General features: G+C 48.9%; 1 protein-coding gene across 2 annotated transcripts in view; it reads right to left on the bottom strand.

The window, feature by feature from the left end:
- pkd1a (polycystic kidney disease 1a) overlaps positions 1-10,258 on the bottom strand; it is a 203,514-nt gene extending 193,256 nt beyond the window's left edge. For both annotated transcript variants that reach the window (XM_038819565.1, XM_038819566.1), the window contains exon 1: positions 9,939-10,258. In XM_038819565.1, coding sequence (XP_038675493.1) covers positions 9,939-10,201 — 263 coding nt within the window. In that variant the 5' untranslated portion in view covers positions 10,202-10,258. The remainder of the gene's footprint in view (positions 1-9,938) is intronic.
- Between the last annotated feature and the right edge of the window lie 4,694 nt (positions 10,259-14,952).

Here is a 14,952-nt window from a genome sequence, read left to right as displayed (position 1 = left end):
AGCAACTGCAGAATTCCGAGGGCAGAGGGATCTAGGTATTTTAGTGCACGAGTCAAAAAAGTTCAGTATGCAGGTACAACAGGTAATTCAGAAGGCTAATGGAATTGAAATGAAATGAAAATCACTTATTGTCACGAGTAGGCTTCAATTAAGTCACTGTGAAAAGCCCCTAGTCGCCTCATTCCGGCACCTGTCCAGGGAGGCTGGGACGGGAATCAAACCGTGCTGCTGGCCTGCTTGGCCTGCTTTAAAAGCCAGCGATTTAGCCTTGTGAGCTAATTCTACCCTTTATTACGAGAGGAATTGAATATAAAAGTAGAGTATTATGCTTGAGTTAGACCAGGCATTGGTGAGGCCTTATCTAGAAAGCTGTGTGCAATTTTGGCCTCCTTATTTAACGAAGGATATGAATGCATTTGAGGCTGTTCAAAAGAGGATTTCTAGATTGATACTTGATATGGGTGGGTTGGCTTATGAGGAAAGGTTGAACAGACTGGACTTGTTTCCACTGGAGTTTAGGGGAGTGATGGGTGACATGACTGAAGTACGCCAGATCTCGATAGGTTGTCCAACTTTGGTACTCTGCCTCAGATTGCGGTGGATGAGTGGGAGGGGGGATGGGGGGGAGGGGGAGGGGGGGAAGGGGAAGGGGGGAAGGGGGAGGGGGAGGGGGGGAGGGGGGAGGGGGGGGGGAGGGGGAGGGGGGAGGGGGGAGGGGGAGGGGGGAGGGGGGAGGGGGGAGGGGGGAGGGGGGAGGGGGGAGGGGGAGGGGGAGGGGGGAGGGGGAAGGGGGAGGGGGGAGGGGAGGGGGGAGGGGGAAGGGGGAGGGGGGAGGGGAGGGGGGAGGGGAGGGGGGAGGGGGAGGGGGAGGAGGAGGGGGAGGGGGAGGGGGAGGGGGAGGGAGGGGGGGGAGGGGGGAGGGGCGAGGGGGAGGGGGGGGGAGGGGGGAGGGGGAGGGGGGAGGGGGAGGCACATGGCACAGTGGTTAGCACTGGGACTGCAGCACTGAGGACAAGGGTTCGAATCCCAGGCCTGGGTCACTGTCCGTGTGGAGTTTGCACATTCTCCCCGTGTCTGCGTGGGTTTCACCCCCACAATCCAAAGATGTGCAGGTTAGTTGGATTGCCCACGTTAAATGGCCCCTTAATTGGAAGACAAATGATTGGGTACTCTAAATTTATTTTTAAAAAATTAAATTAAAAAATAGATTGCGGTGGAGGCGGAGTCATTGAATTGCTTAAAGGCGGAAATAGCTAGATTCTTGTTAGGCAAGGGAATCATGGTTATTAAGGCTGAATGGGAGACACAAACAGATCCAAAGATGTGCAGGTTAGGTGGAGTTGCAGAGATAGGCCAGGGGAATGAGCTTATGTAGGGTGCACTTTCGGAGGGCCAGTGCAGATTCGATTGGCCAAATGGCCTCCTTCTGCACTGCAGGGATTCTATGATCTTAATGAATGGCAGAGCGAGCTCAAGGGGCCGACCTCTGCTCACAGTTCGTATGTCCACATGTATGTGGCATGTCCTCCTCCATTCCAAAGTTCATCTACCCACAGGATGGTGGGACTCTTAAACCCCTACCTGGGTATATCTGCAGCAACACCATCAGTACTGCCAATATCTTGAAAATCTGTATAAATTGACAATACCCGCAGAGAATATCAGTGCCAGAGCCTTCATAAAATTCAACGGCATTCTCCTTGGACAACGTTTATTCCAATTTAAATGATTCACTCTGTGGTCTCCCTTTGACTAGAGGGTGGGGATTACCTCTGGGGAATTACAGATGTGCTGTATTTCTATACTTGTCGGAAACATCTTTTCTTCCGGATATGATAGGTACATGACCCCGTGTCCAGCGACTTCACTACAGCAGGCACATATACATATCTGTGATTGTACACTTGGCATATACGAGAAACAGAGGAAAACTGGTTGAGTAGCCCCACTGCTCACTACCTGAAAATGAAATGAACTGAAATCTGTGCATCATCCGGGTGGCTGATGAGAGTGGAACAATGCCATGGTTAACCATGCCACTGAGCCAAAAAGATGTGGGTTCAAGTTCCATTCCAGGGGCTAAAGCACCACTTCCAGTTTGACACTCCATCATCGGTGCTGTTGTTTGGATAAGGTGTTAAAATTAGGCCCTGTCTGCACTCTCAGGTGGCTGCAAAAGATGCTAAGATCCTGTTTTGAGGGTGAGGAGGGGATTTCTCTCCAGTGGAATGAATGAGAATGGTAATTGCATCATTTTAAATTGTTACGTTAAATAATCATTGCGTATTTTAAACGTATAATCACTTCAAAGATATTTTCTTTGCGACCTTTTCTTTCCAATGTATCAGTGCAAATATAAACTGCTCAATTTATCAACCTGCTGTTTGTAAATGGACCTAAAATAGACTCTAATAATGTGAACAAGCAAAGATAATTCAAAGTCTTTTAAAAATTTGTTCACGGGATGAAGGCATCACTGGCTGGGGCAGCATTTATTGTCCATCCCTGCGGACATTTAATAGTCAGCCACTTTTCTGTGGATCTGGACGTACATGCAGGCCAGGCAAGAACGGCAGATTTCCTCCCCTGAAGGACATGAGTGGAACAGAGGGGTTTTTATGACAATCTGCAATGATGTTTCATGGTCATCATTAAGACTTTTATTTCCAGGTTTTCGTTGAATTCAAATTTTACCATCTATGGCGATGGGATTCGAACCCAGGTCCCCAGAGCTTCACCCTGGGTTTCTGGATTACTAGCCCTGCAACAATACCACTACCCCACTGGGAGGGAGGAGTACTGTCCATGACAAATATAATAATTTTCCCTCTCCTCTCTTGAAGTCTCTAACTTCCCAGAGCTTGTCCACCATTGACAAAAGCATCATCAGGGGTGTGATGGAATACTCCCCAATTGCCTGGATAAGCGCAGCTCCAACAGCACTCAAGGAGCTTGACAGCATCCAGGACAAAATAACCTGCTTGATTGGCACCCCACCCATCACCTTAAACATCCACCTCCTCTACCACCGATGCACAGTATCTGCAGTGTGTACCATCAACAAGATGCTCTGCAGCAATTCACCTAGGCTCCTTCGAGAAGAGATGCCAGAGGACTAGAGTATAGCCAATGTGGTACCATTATTCAAGAATGGAGGATGGGATAAACCAGGAAACTACAGGCCAGTCAGTCTAACCTCAGTGTTGGAGAAACTATTGGAAGTAATTCTGAGAGACAGAATCAATCTGCACTTGGAGAGGCAGGGATTAATCAAGGACAGTCAGTATGGTTTTGTTAAGGGGAGGTCATGTCTGACCAATTTGATTGAAGTTTTCAAAGAGGTGACCAGGTGTGTAGATGAGGGCAATCCATTTGACATAGTCTACTTGGACTTCAGCAAGGCTTTTGATAAGGCCCCACATGGGAGACTGGTAGAGCCCGTGGGATGCAAGGACATTTGGCAAATTGCATCCAGAACTGGTGGAGTGAGAAGAAGCAGAGGGTGATGATCGAGGGATGTTTTTCTGACTGGAAGCCTGTGTCCAGTGGGGTCCCGCAGGGATCAGTGTTGAGGCCCTTGCTGTTTGTGGTTTATATAAATGATTTAGATGTGAATGTAGGAGGGTTTATTAGTAAATTTGCGGATGGTACGAAAATTGGTGGATTGGTAAATAGCGAGGAGGATAGCCTTAGATTACAGGAGGATATAGATGGGCTGGTCAGATGGGCTGATCAGTGGCAAATGGAATTCAATCCGGATCAGTGTGAGGTGATGCACTTGGGCAGGACAAACAAGGCAAGGGAGTACAGGATGAACAGCAGGACCCTGGGAAACACCGAGGATCAGAGGGATCTTGGTGTGCATGTACACCAGTCCCTTAAGGTAGCAAGTTAGGTAGATACAGTAGTTAAAAAGGCATATGGTATACTTGCCTTTATTCGCTGCGGCAGAGAGCTTAAGATCAAAGAAGCTATGCTGCAACTGGATAAAATGTTGGTTAGGCCACAGCTAGTGTCTTGTGTTCAGTTCTGGAATCCACATTATTGGAGGGATGTGATAGCACTGGAAAGGGTGCAGAGGAGGTTTACCAGGGTGTTGACTGGGCTGGAGAGTTTTAGCTATGAAGAGAAATTGGATAGAATGGGGTTGTTTTCCTTGGAACAGAGGAGACTGAGGGAGAACTTGATTGAGATGTATAACATTATGAGGGGCATAGATAGAGCAGACAGGAAAAAAGCTTTTTCACTTGGTGGAGGGATCAATGACCAGGGGTTATAGATTTTCGATAAAGGGCAGGAGGGGATGTGAGGAAAAGCTTTTTCACCCAGAAGGTAGTGGGAGTCTGGAACTCGTTGCCTGAAAGGCTGGTGGAGGCAGAGACCCTCATAACGTTTAAGAAGTATTAGATGTGCACTTGCGATGGCAAGGCAAACAAGGCTATGGGTCAAGTGCTGGAAAATTAGATTAGAAGTTTGGTGGTTGTTTTTGACCGGCGCAGACACGATGGGCCAAGGGCCTTTTCTGTGAATCTTATAGCATCTTCCAAACCGGCAATCTCTACAACCTAGAAGGACAATGGCAATAGATGCTTTGGGAAAACACAGCAAGTTCTTCTCCAAGTTACACATCATCCTGAACTCGATCAACATTCCTTCACTGTTGCTGAGTCATAAACCTAGAATTGCCCCCGTGGCAGCACAGTGGGTGTATCTACACAACATGGATTTGCAGTGGTTCAAGAAGCGTCTCACCACCACCTTCTCAACAGCAATTAGAGATGGAAAATAAATGTCTGCCTTACCACTGATGCTCACCTTCCTGGAACATTTTTTTTTAAATGCCATGGTATGGTTCCAGAAGGTCACTGGTCAGGTATCAGAAGAGACAAACCTTGTATCTAACCCCTCCTAGCCCAGGGGACAACGTTTGTAGTGACCCTCTATTTAAAGAGCACACATTTCCCTTTAAGACTTCAAAGCAAAATACTAAGCCAATTAATAAATTATTTTCATCTCTCCGTTATAACATCTTTGGGGCTCAGTAGCTCCTTTGAGCATTGTAATTCTCCTGATCTTGTTCAGAGCATTACTGTAATAAGGCACTGAATAATTTTGAAGCATTGGATCAGGTCCCATTAAATCACTGGACTTCTTCCATGTGGTAAATCAATTAGTAGCAGAACACCCAGTAGAATATAATGTATTATACTTTCAGAAGGCTTTTGGTAAAGTTCCACATGTGAGACTTTCAAAGAAGATTAAGAAAACTGTCTGGATTGAATTGGTAGGTATGCATGTAAATAGGATAAACATCAGCTTTCTGTGAGGTCGGGAGCAGTGACCTCACAGAATTGAGGGTTAGAGGGGTCTATTCTAAAAATGCTTGTTTCTCAATTGTGCTCATGGAGTATTACACTAAACATTATTTCTGAAGTTAAATGGGTGGATTAGCGATATGATAGTGTAAATTATATATGGTATATGGAAGGAATTAATCTGATACACCAATTAGCCATTTTCCATTGCATGTTCATTTTCCAATGATTACAAATGATTAGCCTGAAAAGCAAAGCTTGCGAATAACCCAATAACATTGAAGATCGCTGAGAATCTATTGGAGGCCGTAACATTCTTTCTATCTATTAACCACTGCAAATCTCAGTGTAAACATTACAATTTTTTTAGAAATAGCCATAACGAAACAAATAATCAATGACGATAAGAGGCATTCTGTCCTTTCGAGGCCTCAAGTTATACAATGACTCGTGGGAGCCATTATCATGACACGTCAAAACCCATGAGGGTTTCTGTTTAGTCGATGGCTCAGTGATTTGTGTTGTTGCATGTCACTGAGCAGCCATCTGTCTATGACTGCTTGCACATATATGCAGACATCCACTTAATCTAGCCACAACATTGAGGAGTCAGCAGTATGAATTTCATGGCTTGCTCCAAGTCACAGGGTCTACAAGCTATGGTAATCCCTTCATTGTATTAAAAAGGTAATTATCATAAAGACTTCAGCTCACCATAGTTTTGCACCTCCCTATCTAAACATCTGTTGTGATGTTGCTGCATTGGCAGCATCTTGCTCCACTGTTCAAGATTAACATGCACCATATTTTAGTGATTAAAAAACTCACTGACGGAAAGAAACAGAGCAATTTGAATTTAAATTGTGCAGTCACTTGTGGTCAGCTGGTGAACTTTAGCTGTATATAAGGGTCCTGTGTATCTTGCTTCACAGAACGTAATCAACCAGAAATTGACATTTGATGGGGGAGGGTAAGGTCAGTAAGTAGGGAGCCTTCTTCTTTGAGCTGAGGAATGGGAGGTCATTATGCTGTGTCTTTGGGCAGGGGCAGCCGCGCCAGCAGGTTATGCTGGTGAACGGAAGTGAGGTGGTGGGGGAGAAGGCCACGAGGGGTGGCCAGGGGGAGGGGGAAGGGGAAGTGGGGGGGGGGGGGGGGGGGGAAGAAGGGGAAAAGCGTGAGGGGGGGGGGAGTTTGCGACGCGGCAGAGGGTGAGATGACATGGTCAAGGGCGAATAAAGGGGCCATCTGGGATGGGTTTGGTACAGAGTGGAATTAAAGGGGCAGGAGTTAAGTGGGGAAGATGACAGACGGTAGAGGGGATTAGAGGCGCAAGCCTCCGGTAAGGGTGGTAACGTGGAACGTCCGGGGACTGAATGGGCCGGTTCAAAGGTCCGCACAACTCAGGAGCTTGAAAGCGGGGGGTGGTCTTTTTGCAGGAGACACACCGCCGTTTGAAGGACCAGGTTAGGTTAAGGAACGGCTGGGTTGGGCAGATTTTTCACTCGGGGTTTGATTCGAAATCGAGGGTGTGGCGATTTTAATGAGCAAAAAAACAGGTGGTGGGAAGGAGAAGGGTTAGAGTGGGTTAGGATGGAGAATGAATCTTGTAAGGGGTCTAGTGTGAGGGCTATGGTGACAGCAGCATTGCCAATGGCTCTGAGTAGGTATTCAGGGAGCCCAGTGGCGCAGTCCACGGTGAAGATATGGGATCAGCTGAGGCATTTTAGGGTGGAAGGGATGTCGGTGCTAACGCCGCTGTGCAAGAATCATGGGTTTGAGCTGGTGGGGATGGATAGTGTATACAGGAGGTGGAAGGAAGCGGGGCTGGTCAAGGTGAGGGATTTGTATTTGGAGGAAGGGTTTGCCAGTCTGGAGGAGCTAAGGGAGAGGTAGAGCTGCCGAGGGGTAGTGAGTTCAGGTATCTACAGGTTAGGGACTTTGCACAAAAGGTCTGGAAGGGGTTCCCTCGATTGCCGGGATACAACCTGCTGGAGCGACTGCTGCTTCCGGATGTGGAAGGGGAGGGAAGAATTGGGGATATATATAAGTGGCTGGGGGAGCAGGGAGGCGAACGGCTGCTGAAGATCGAGGAGAAGTGGGAAGCGGAGTTGGGAATGGAGATCAATTGGGGAGTATGGTGTGAGGCACTGCAAAGGGTAAACGGGACCTCCTCTTGTGCAAGGATGAGCCTGACACAGTTTAAGGTGGTGCACAGGGTGCATATGACTCAGGCGAGAATTCATAGAATTTTCATAGAATTCACAATGCAGAAGAGGGCCATTCAGCCCATCGAGTCTGCACCAGCACTTGGAAGGAGCAACCTACTTAAGCCCCACACATCCACCTATTCCCTTTATCCCCGTAACCCAACCTAACCATTTTGAACACTAAGGGGGAATTTAGAATGGCCAATCCACCTAATCTGCACATCTTTGGACCATGGGAGGAAACCGGAGCACCCGGAGGAAACCCACACACACACAGGGAGAACGTTCAAGCTCCACACAGTCTCCCAAGGTCGGACTCAAAATTGGGTCTCTGGTGCTGTGATGCAGCAGTGCCACCCTAGCAGTACAAACATTAACCATGTGGATGAAACTGGCTGTAATATTACCCGAGGATGTAGTGAACTTCGTACATTCAGCTGATCCGTGATTATACATTCTCTTTCAGAAATCTTCAAAGTAATGTTTGCATATTTTTCGTAGTGAGCATTTCCATTAAAAAACGGAGGAAATGAAGCATGTAGAATGGAATAATTCCTCTGTCATTCTCAATTCTCAAAAAAACTGAACATAATAATAATCCTTATTGTCACAAGTAGGCTTACATTAACACTGCAATGAAGTTACTGTGAAAATCCCCCAGTCGCCACACTCCGGCGCCTGTTCGGGTACACTGAGGGAGAATTCAGAATGTCCAAATTACTTAACAGCACGTCTTTCGGGACTTGTGGGAGAAAACCGGAGCACCCGGAGGAAACCCACGCAGACACGGGGAGGATGTGCAGACTCCGCACAGACAGTGACCCAAGCCGGGAATCGAGCCCGGGACCCTGGCGCTGTGAAGCAACAGTGCTAACCACTATGCTACCGTGCCGCCCACTGCCAATGTTGCCGCTCTGCCTTATTTCATGCGTTCAAAAACAGGAAAATAAGGCAAAGTTGGTTCTGAGCTAAACAACTTCAATGCCAGGCAATGCATCACTTAATAAACCCACCTCAAATTGCCCCCCTCCCAATCATTGCCAGTACCAGACTTGTAACCAAAACTTGTCCCGAATGTTCCACTGCCCAAATACTGCTCTCTAACCACAACCCAAGTTTGAAAGGAGAGGACACATTCCAGAACTTCACCTTGCCAACAGTACACTGAAATCCGGCAGCTTGTGTGACATTATTTTTAATCTGTTAAATAATATCATTGCACTTGGCTCGGCCCAACATCCCCCCCTGGAGATTTTGCCAATAATAATGCAGATTTGTTTTAATTCCTTCAATTATTCCGCGCAGAAAGCAATGAAATTAAGTTCGATGTCACCGTGGAGCACTACCTAATCATTGAAATGTTTTACAAATCTCTCCCCCCCCCCCCCCCCCCCCCCCAACAGCAGCCACAATACGAGGTAATAATTAACGACAAAAAAAAACGTTTGGCTGGGTGCAGCTAACAAACTACAGCCATTGGGTTGGGATCAAAGGCGAACGAGAATTAGTTAGCATCTGGATCTGAACGGAGGCTTTCTGTAAAACATTGAAATCTGTTTATGACATTTCGAGTTCCTTCCACATTACGTTTAGACATTCCAGCTCCAAAACAGGAAAGCGGAATCTGACACTTCTTTTCCCAAATTGGTTGTGTCTGGATGAAATCCCCCCCCCCCCAAACCCTAGCCTATTTTTAAGAGAGAGAGAGGGAGAGAGAGAAACAATCATTTTTGGAATTAAGTGCTTTCCTGAAGTCCCCCCCCCTTCCCTAAAACAGTTGCTGGAGTTTTGAGTCCTCGGTTAAGAAGTGAACAACTTTGCCAAGGCTGGAGATATATTGCAGGGCTGACCCCCCCCCCCCCCCCCCCCCCCCTGTAACTGACAGCCCTGAGCAACTTCTAACATTCCTGTCCCTCTTTGGAACCGGCCGCTGGAACTTCGTGCACAGAAAGAGTCAGGGTCTAATTGATACAATTTTTTAAAAAAAATCTCTCTACCCGGAATGGTATTAAAAATGTTCTGCGTTGGGGAAAGCCACCTTCTCTCACAGTGTCTGAGTCACATTTCAATAGCTGCATCCACACAGGAGTGGGAGTTTAACAATTCGAAAGCAATGTTAAAATCCTGGGGGCTTGGGACCCGGGTAAAACCCCTCGGGGGTTGCCTGTTAGACGCCGAATATACATTGCAAACTTAACCTGGAGTTCGAAGTGTAGCGAGGCACCTCACAGTGTAATGTGATGGATAGAAATTGAATTCTGTGTTATGTCACATTCGAACTGTGATGCCTTGCACTTTGACCAATAGAGTCGACTTTTTGAGAGAAAATAGACATGGCATTACAGAAGACACAACTTTTGCAAACAAACCCCCCCCCCCCCCCCCCAATCCCTGATAATAATCCACAGCTACTTACAGTACAGTGGTGTTTGGAGGCAGGTCCATCATTCCTGGTGCCTGCTGAAGACCAGTTTTGGAGCAGTTAACTGTGCAGGAGAACTCCCACCGCGGGCAGCGACAGTTGGGTGGACAAGGCAAGCAACCAGGCTGCCCTGCCACTGCTTCCAGGCCCAGGACAAGGGAGAGGAGGCACAGGGAGACTGGACTACGAACTCCAAACTTCTTGGGGGCTGAGGCGCCATGTTGCTCTGCTGCATTAAGAACGTTCCTATAAGGCATAGCTCTCCGGCATTACATCGCCGCCGGATCTCCCTGACACTCTCTGTTCCTGGCCAGCAAGACACACCATCCACCCCCCCCCCCCCCTTCCCTCACTCAAACTCTCACCTTCCCAGACAATAGCACCCCCCCCCCCCAAAAAAAATGTTAGCAGCTCGCTCAGAGCCCAGCATCAACTTTCCATTGCACCCCCCCTCCCCCCTCCCACCCCCCTTCCCCAGGGGAATGTCCCACAACTTCTTCCTCCTCCACCGATCTCCTTTCGCGTGTGAACTTCCTTCTCTGCACAGATTCCCGTTTTTCAGTCTGTCTGTGTGTGTGTGTGTTGTTTCAGGAGGCGATACGGTGGCCGGGCACTAGGGTGTGCTGATCAGTAAAACTGGGAAATCAGGGAAAAAAAGATCCCCCCACACTGCCAACACAGGGAAAGAAAGCTGACTGGCTTCTCTCTGTGATCCTGGGAGGGAGGAGAGAAGTGGGTACTTTTGTGGCTAGTGTTATTTTACAGTTTGTGCAAGTCTACTGCATCCCATCCACCCTCACCAATACAGCTTGTTGTTGGAGGAGGAAAGGAATAGCAAATATGTAGAGCCCACACGGGATTTATTGTGGTTAGCGTTTACAATTGATAAATACCTGCTGAGATTTTTAACATTCATTTTCTGACTTAACATTTATCAAATGCACTTCAGATCATCACGTCGATTGGCAAGTGGGTGTTAATCAGAGATTTAATATTATTTATTGTCACAAGTAGGCTTACATTAACACTGCAATGAAGTCACTGTGAAAATCCCCTAGTCGCCACACTCTGGCGCCTGTTCGTGTACACTGAGGGAGAATTCAGAATGTCCAATTCATCTAACAGCACGTCTTTCGGGACTTGTGGGAGGAAACTGGAGCGCCCGGAGGAAACCCATGCAGACACGGGAGAACTTGTAGACTCCGCACAGTCACCCAAGCCGGGAATCGAACCTGGGACCCTGGCGCTGTGAAGCCACAATGCTAACCACTGTGCTACCGTGATTTTAGCCATGTGGGTAGATGGGAGGAGCTGTGGTTGACTCTCTTTAGAGAGGGTCGAGAGGAGAGGCATTCGGAATCATGAGGGGTCTAGACAGTGCGGGTAGAGAGAGACCGTCCCCTTTGCCAGCAGGGTGGAGAACCAGGCAACAGAAATGAAAGGTAATTGGCAAAAGGAGTGGAGGCGGCGGGAGGGGAAACATTTTGAGGCAGACAGTGGTTCGAATCAGGAATGTACTGCCAGAGAGTGTGGAGGAGGTGGATTCAAATGCAACTTTCAAAAGCGAATTGGGCCAACAATTCGGTGAAAAGTGCTTTTTGGTTTGGCCTAAACTTGTTGGTCATCCAGGGCAAAATACAGCCCGGACTGAGTGTTGGAGGCTGGCACATTCCGAAGCCCAGGACTATGCGCTGAGGGATGTACTCAAGCTTGGTGCAGTCGCCACAGACGGCCAATGGGGGAAGGCCGCTGTCTCAAACCTTTCATCTATAGTGCACTGAGGGGCTGGGAGTTGTATAGAACCTTTCAAGCTGTGTTACTCACATTGAATAAAAATGGTAAATATTACAGGTATCACAGTTACATTGCAACGCCTCAGAGTGCAACATGACCTATGTAAACCAGGCTTTTTCAAAGTTGAGGTTGCGACCCGCAGGTGTCGGGAGGGTCACAGGCGATGAGCAATGGTCCCGATCGCGGGTGGAGCGTCGAACAGCTGCTCCCAGCTTTTACATGGAGAATTGCGGCCACTGCTTCCTTTTAAATGGAGATGCATGATTAGGCTGTGTGGAGTCTTTCGGCCAGAAGTGGCAGCAGAGAGCAGGTCATGCAACCAACACAGAATTGACATGAAGCGCCATCCAGGTAAGTGCTTTTGGCTCCAAAGCAGGCAGAGTTGTTTAGATTTTTCAGCTGCTGATAAGCAAGGTACATAAACTGTGAAGTTCCATTTTTTTTTTAAGTAGAAGATAGCCAGATACTCAGATATGCAGTTTACCTATCAGACAGGATCTCACAACAGAATCTGCCCGAGAGAGCTGATCAGGAGAGTCCAGGGCAGGATAGAGCAGTGGTAGTGTTAAGAACTCCAGGGCCTCTGGTTAACGGCCCTGAAAAAAGAAACTTAACTCAGAACAAAGAAGTAAAAAGATGATTTCTTGAGGTATGGTTTCTGTCAATTGTGAATGCAAATAAGGAGGCAAAGCCCATGTGTGTTATACACAGGGAAGTACCGGCAAATGAGAGAAGTTTCAGAATTTGAAAAAGAGAAGTGGTGTGTGAAAAATTACTTTTCAGGCTGATACCCCAAAGTCAGTTATTGACTTACAGCTGACTCCAAATTAAAAGACTACACTGCTGCAGCTGACCTGTGATACCACATTGAAAACATTGCAAAAGCCCAAGAGGCTGTCAGCATTCTGGTGTAGCATCCGCCTGGCGTATACAGTGCTGAGTAAAACAAGTAAAACAAGCATTTTGTTGCTATTGCCCCTCATTTAAAAAAAACATTTTTATTAAGATTTTCACAAAATATAAACAACAAAACAATATTAACAAAACAACCATAGTAAAAACCAAAGAACAAAAACCAACCCCCCCACCCCCCCCCCCCCCCCCCCCCACCCCCAGAAACTACAAAAACAAAAGAGAAAACAACAAAAAGGAAAGAGATAACACCCGCCACATCCAACAAACCCATGTACACAATTCTCCTTCCACCGAACCAAACCCCCCCCCCCCCCCCCCCCCCCCCCCCCCCCCCCCCCACCGGGTTGCTGCTGCTGCCGGCCTATTTCCCTACCGTTCCGCCAGGAAGTCCAGGAAAGGCTGCCACCGCCAAAAGAACCCTTGCACGGACCCTCTCAGGGTGAATTTCACCCTCTCCAACTTGATGAACCCCACCATGTCATTGATCCAGGCCTCCACGCTTGGGGGCCTCACATCCTTCCACTGAGGCAAAATCCTATGCCGGGCAACTAGGGATGCAAAGGCCAGATTGCCGGCCTCTTTCGCCTCCTGCGCTCCCGGCTTCATTGCTACCCCAAATATCGCGAGTCCCCAGCCTGGCTCAACCCTGGATCCTACCATCCTCTACACCGTGCTTGCTACCCCCTTCCAAAAGTCCCCCAACGCTGGGCATGCCCAGAAAATATGGGCATGGTTCGCTGGGCAACCCGAGCATCTAGTGCACCTATCTTCGCCCCCAAAGAACCTGCTCATCCTCGACCCGGTCATATGAGCCCGATGCAGCACTTTGAACTGTCTGAGGCTAAGCCTCGCACAAGAAGAGGAGGAGTTCACCCTTTCCAGGGCATCCGCCCACGTCCCCTACTCAATCTCCTCACCCAGCTCCTCTTCCCATTTACCCTTCAGCCTCTCCACCGAGGCCTCATCCACCTCCTGCATTACGTGGTACATGTCCAAAATCTTCCCTCCTCCAACCCACACCCCCGAGAGCACCCTGTCCCAAAACCCCCACGGGGGCAACATAGGGAACACCGCCACTTGCCGCCTGGCAAACGCTCTAACCTGCATGTAGCTAAACATGCTCCCCGGGGGGAGCCCAAACTTCCCCTCCAACTCACCCAGGCTCGCAAACCTCCCATCTACAAACAGGTCCCTCAACCTCCTAATACCTGCCCTGTGCCAGCTAAGAAACCCCCCATCGATGCTCCCTGGGACAAACCGGTGGTTCCCCCGTATCGGGGACTCTATCAAGCCCCCCACCTCCCCCCTATGCCATCTCCATTGCCCCCAAATTTTCAGGGTAGCCACCACCACAGGGCTCGCAGTATACCTCGTTGGAGGGAGCGGCAACGGCGCCATTACCTGCATCTCCAAGCTCGTATTCACACAGGACGCCATCTCCATCCTCTTCCATGCTGCCCCCTCCCCGTCCATTACCCACTTACGCACCATTGCTGTGTTGGCAGCCCAGTAATACCCACACAGGTTGGGCAGCGCCAGCCCCCCCTATCCCTGCCCCGCTCCAAAAACACCCTTCTCACCCTCGGGGTCCCGTGTGCCCATACAAACCCCGTGATGCTCCTGTTGACCTTCCTAAAAAAGGCCTTCGGGGCAAGGATTGGGAGGCACTGGAACAGGAACAAAAACCTCGGGAGCACCGTCACCTTGACGGACTGCACCCTACCCGCCAGCGACAGCGGTAACATATCCCAACTTTTAAACTCCTCCTCCATTTGCTCCACCAGCCTTGTGAGGTTAAGCTTGTGCAGGGCCCCCCCAGCTCCTAGCCACCTGGACTCCCAGGTAGCTAAAGCTCCTCCCTGCCTGCTTCAGTGGGAGCCTACCAATCCCCTCCTCCTGATCTCCCGGGTGCACAACGAACAGCTCGCTCTTACCCATGTTGAGCTTATACCCAGAAAAGCCTCCAAATTCGCTGAGAATCCTCATCACCTCCGGCATTCCCCCCACCAGGTCCGCCACATACAGCAACAGGTCGTCCGCATAAAGCGACACTCGATGATCCTCCCCACTCCGCACCAGGCCCCTCCAGTTCCCCGACTCCCTCAGTGCCATGGCCAGGGACTCAATTGCCAACGTAAAGAGCAAGGGGGATGGGGACACCCCTGTCTCGTCCCCTGGTGCAGCCGAAAGTACTCCGACCTCCTCCTATTTGTGGCTACACTCGCCATCGGGGCCTCATAGAGCAGCCTCACCCAACGGACAAACCCCTCCCCAAACCCAAACCTTTCCAACACCTCCC

Source organism: Scyliorhinus canicula, chromosome 15 (assembly GCF_902713615.1).
Source record: "Scyliorhinus canicula chromosome 15, sScyCan1.1, whole genome shotgun sequence".
Taxonomy (NCBI): Eukaryota; Metazoa; Chordata; class Chondrichthyes; order Carcharhiniformes; family Scyliorhinidae; genus Scyliorhinus; species Scyliorhinus canicula.
Note: the sequence above shows the minus strand (reverse complement) of the source record. Positions and strands in the feature narration are given on the sequence as shown.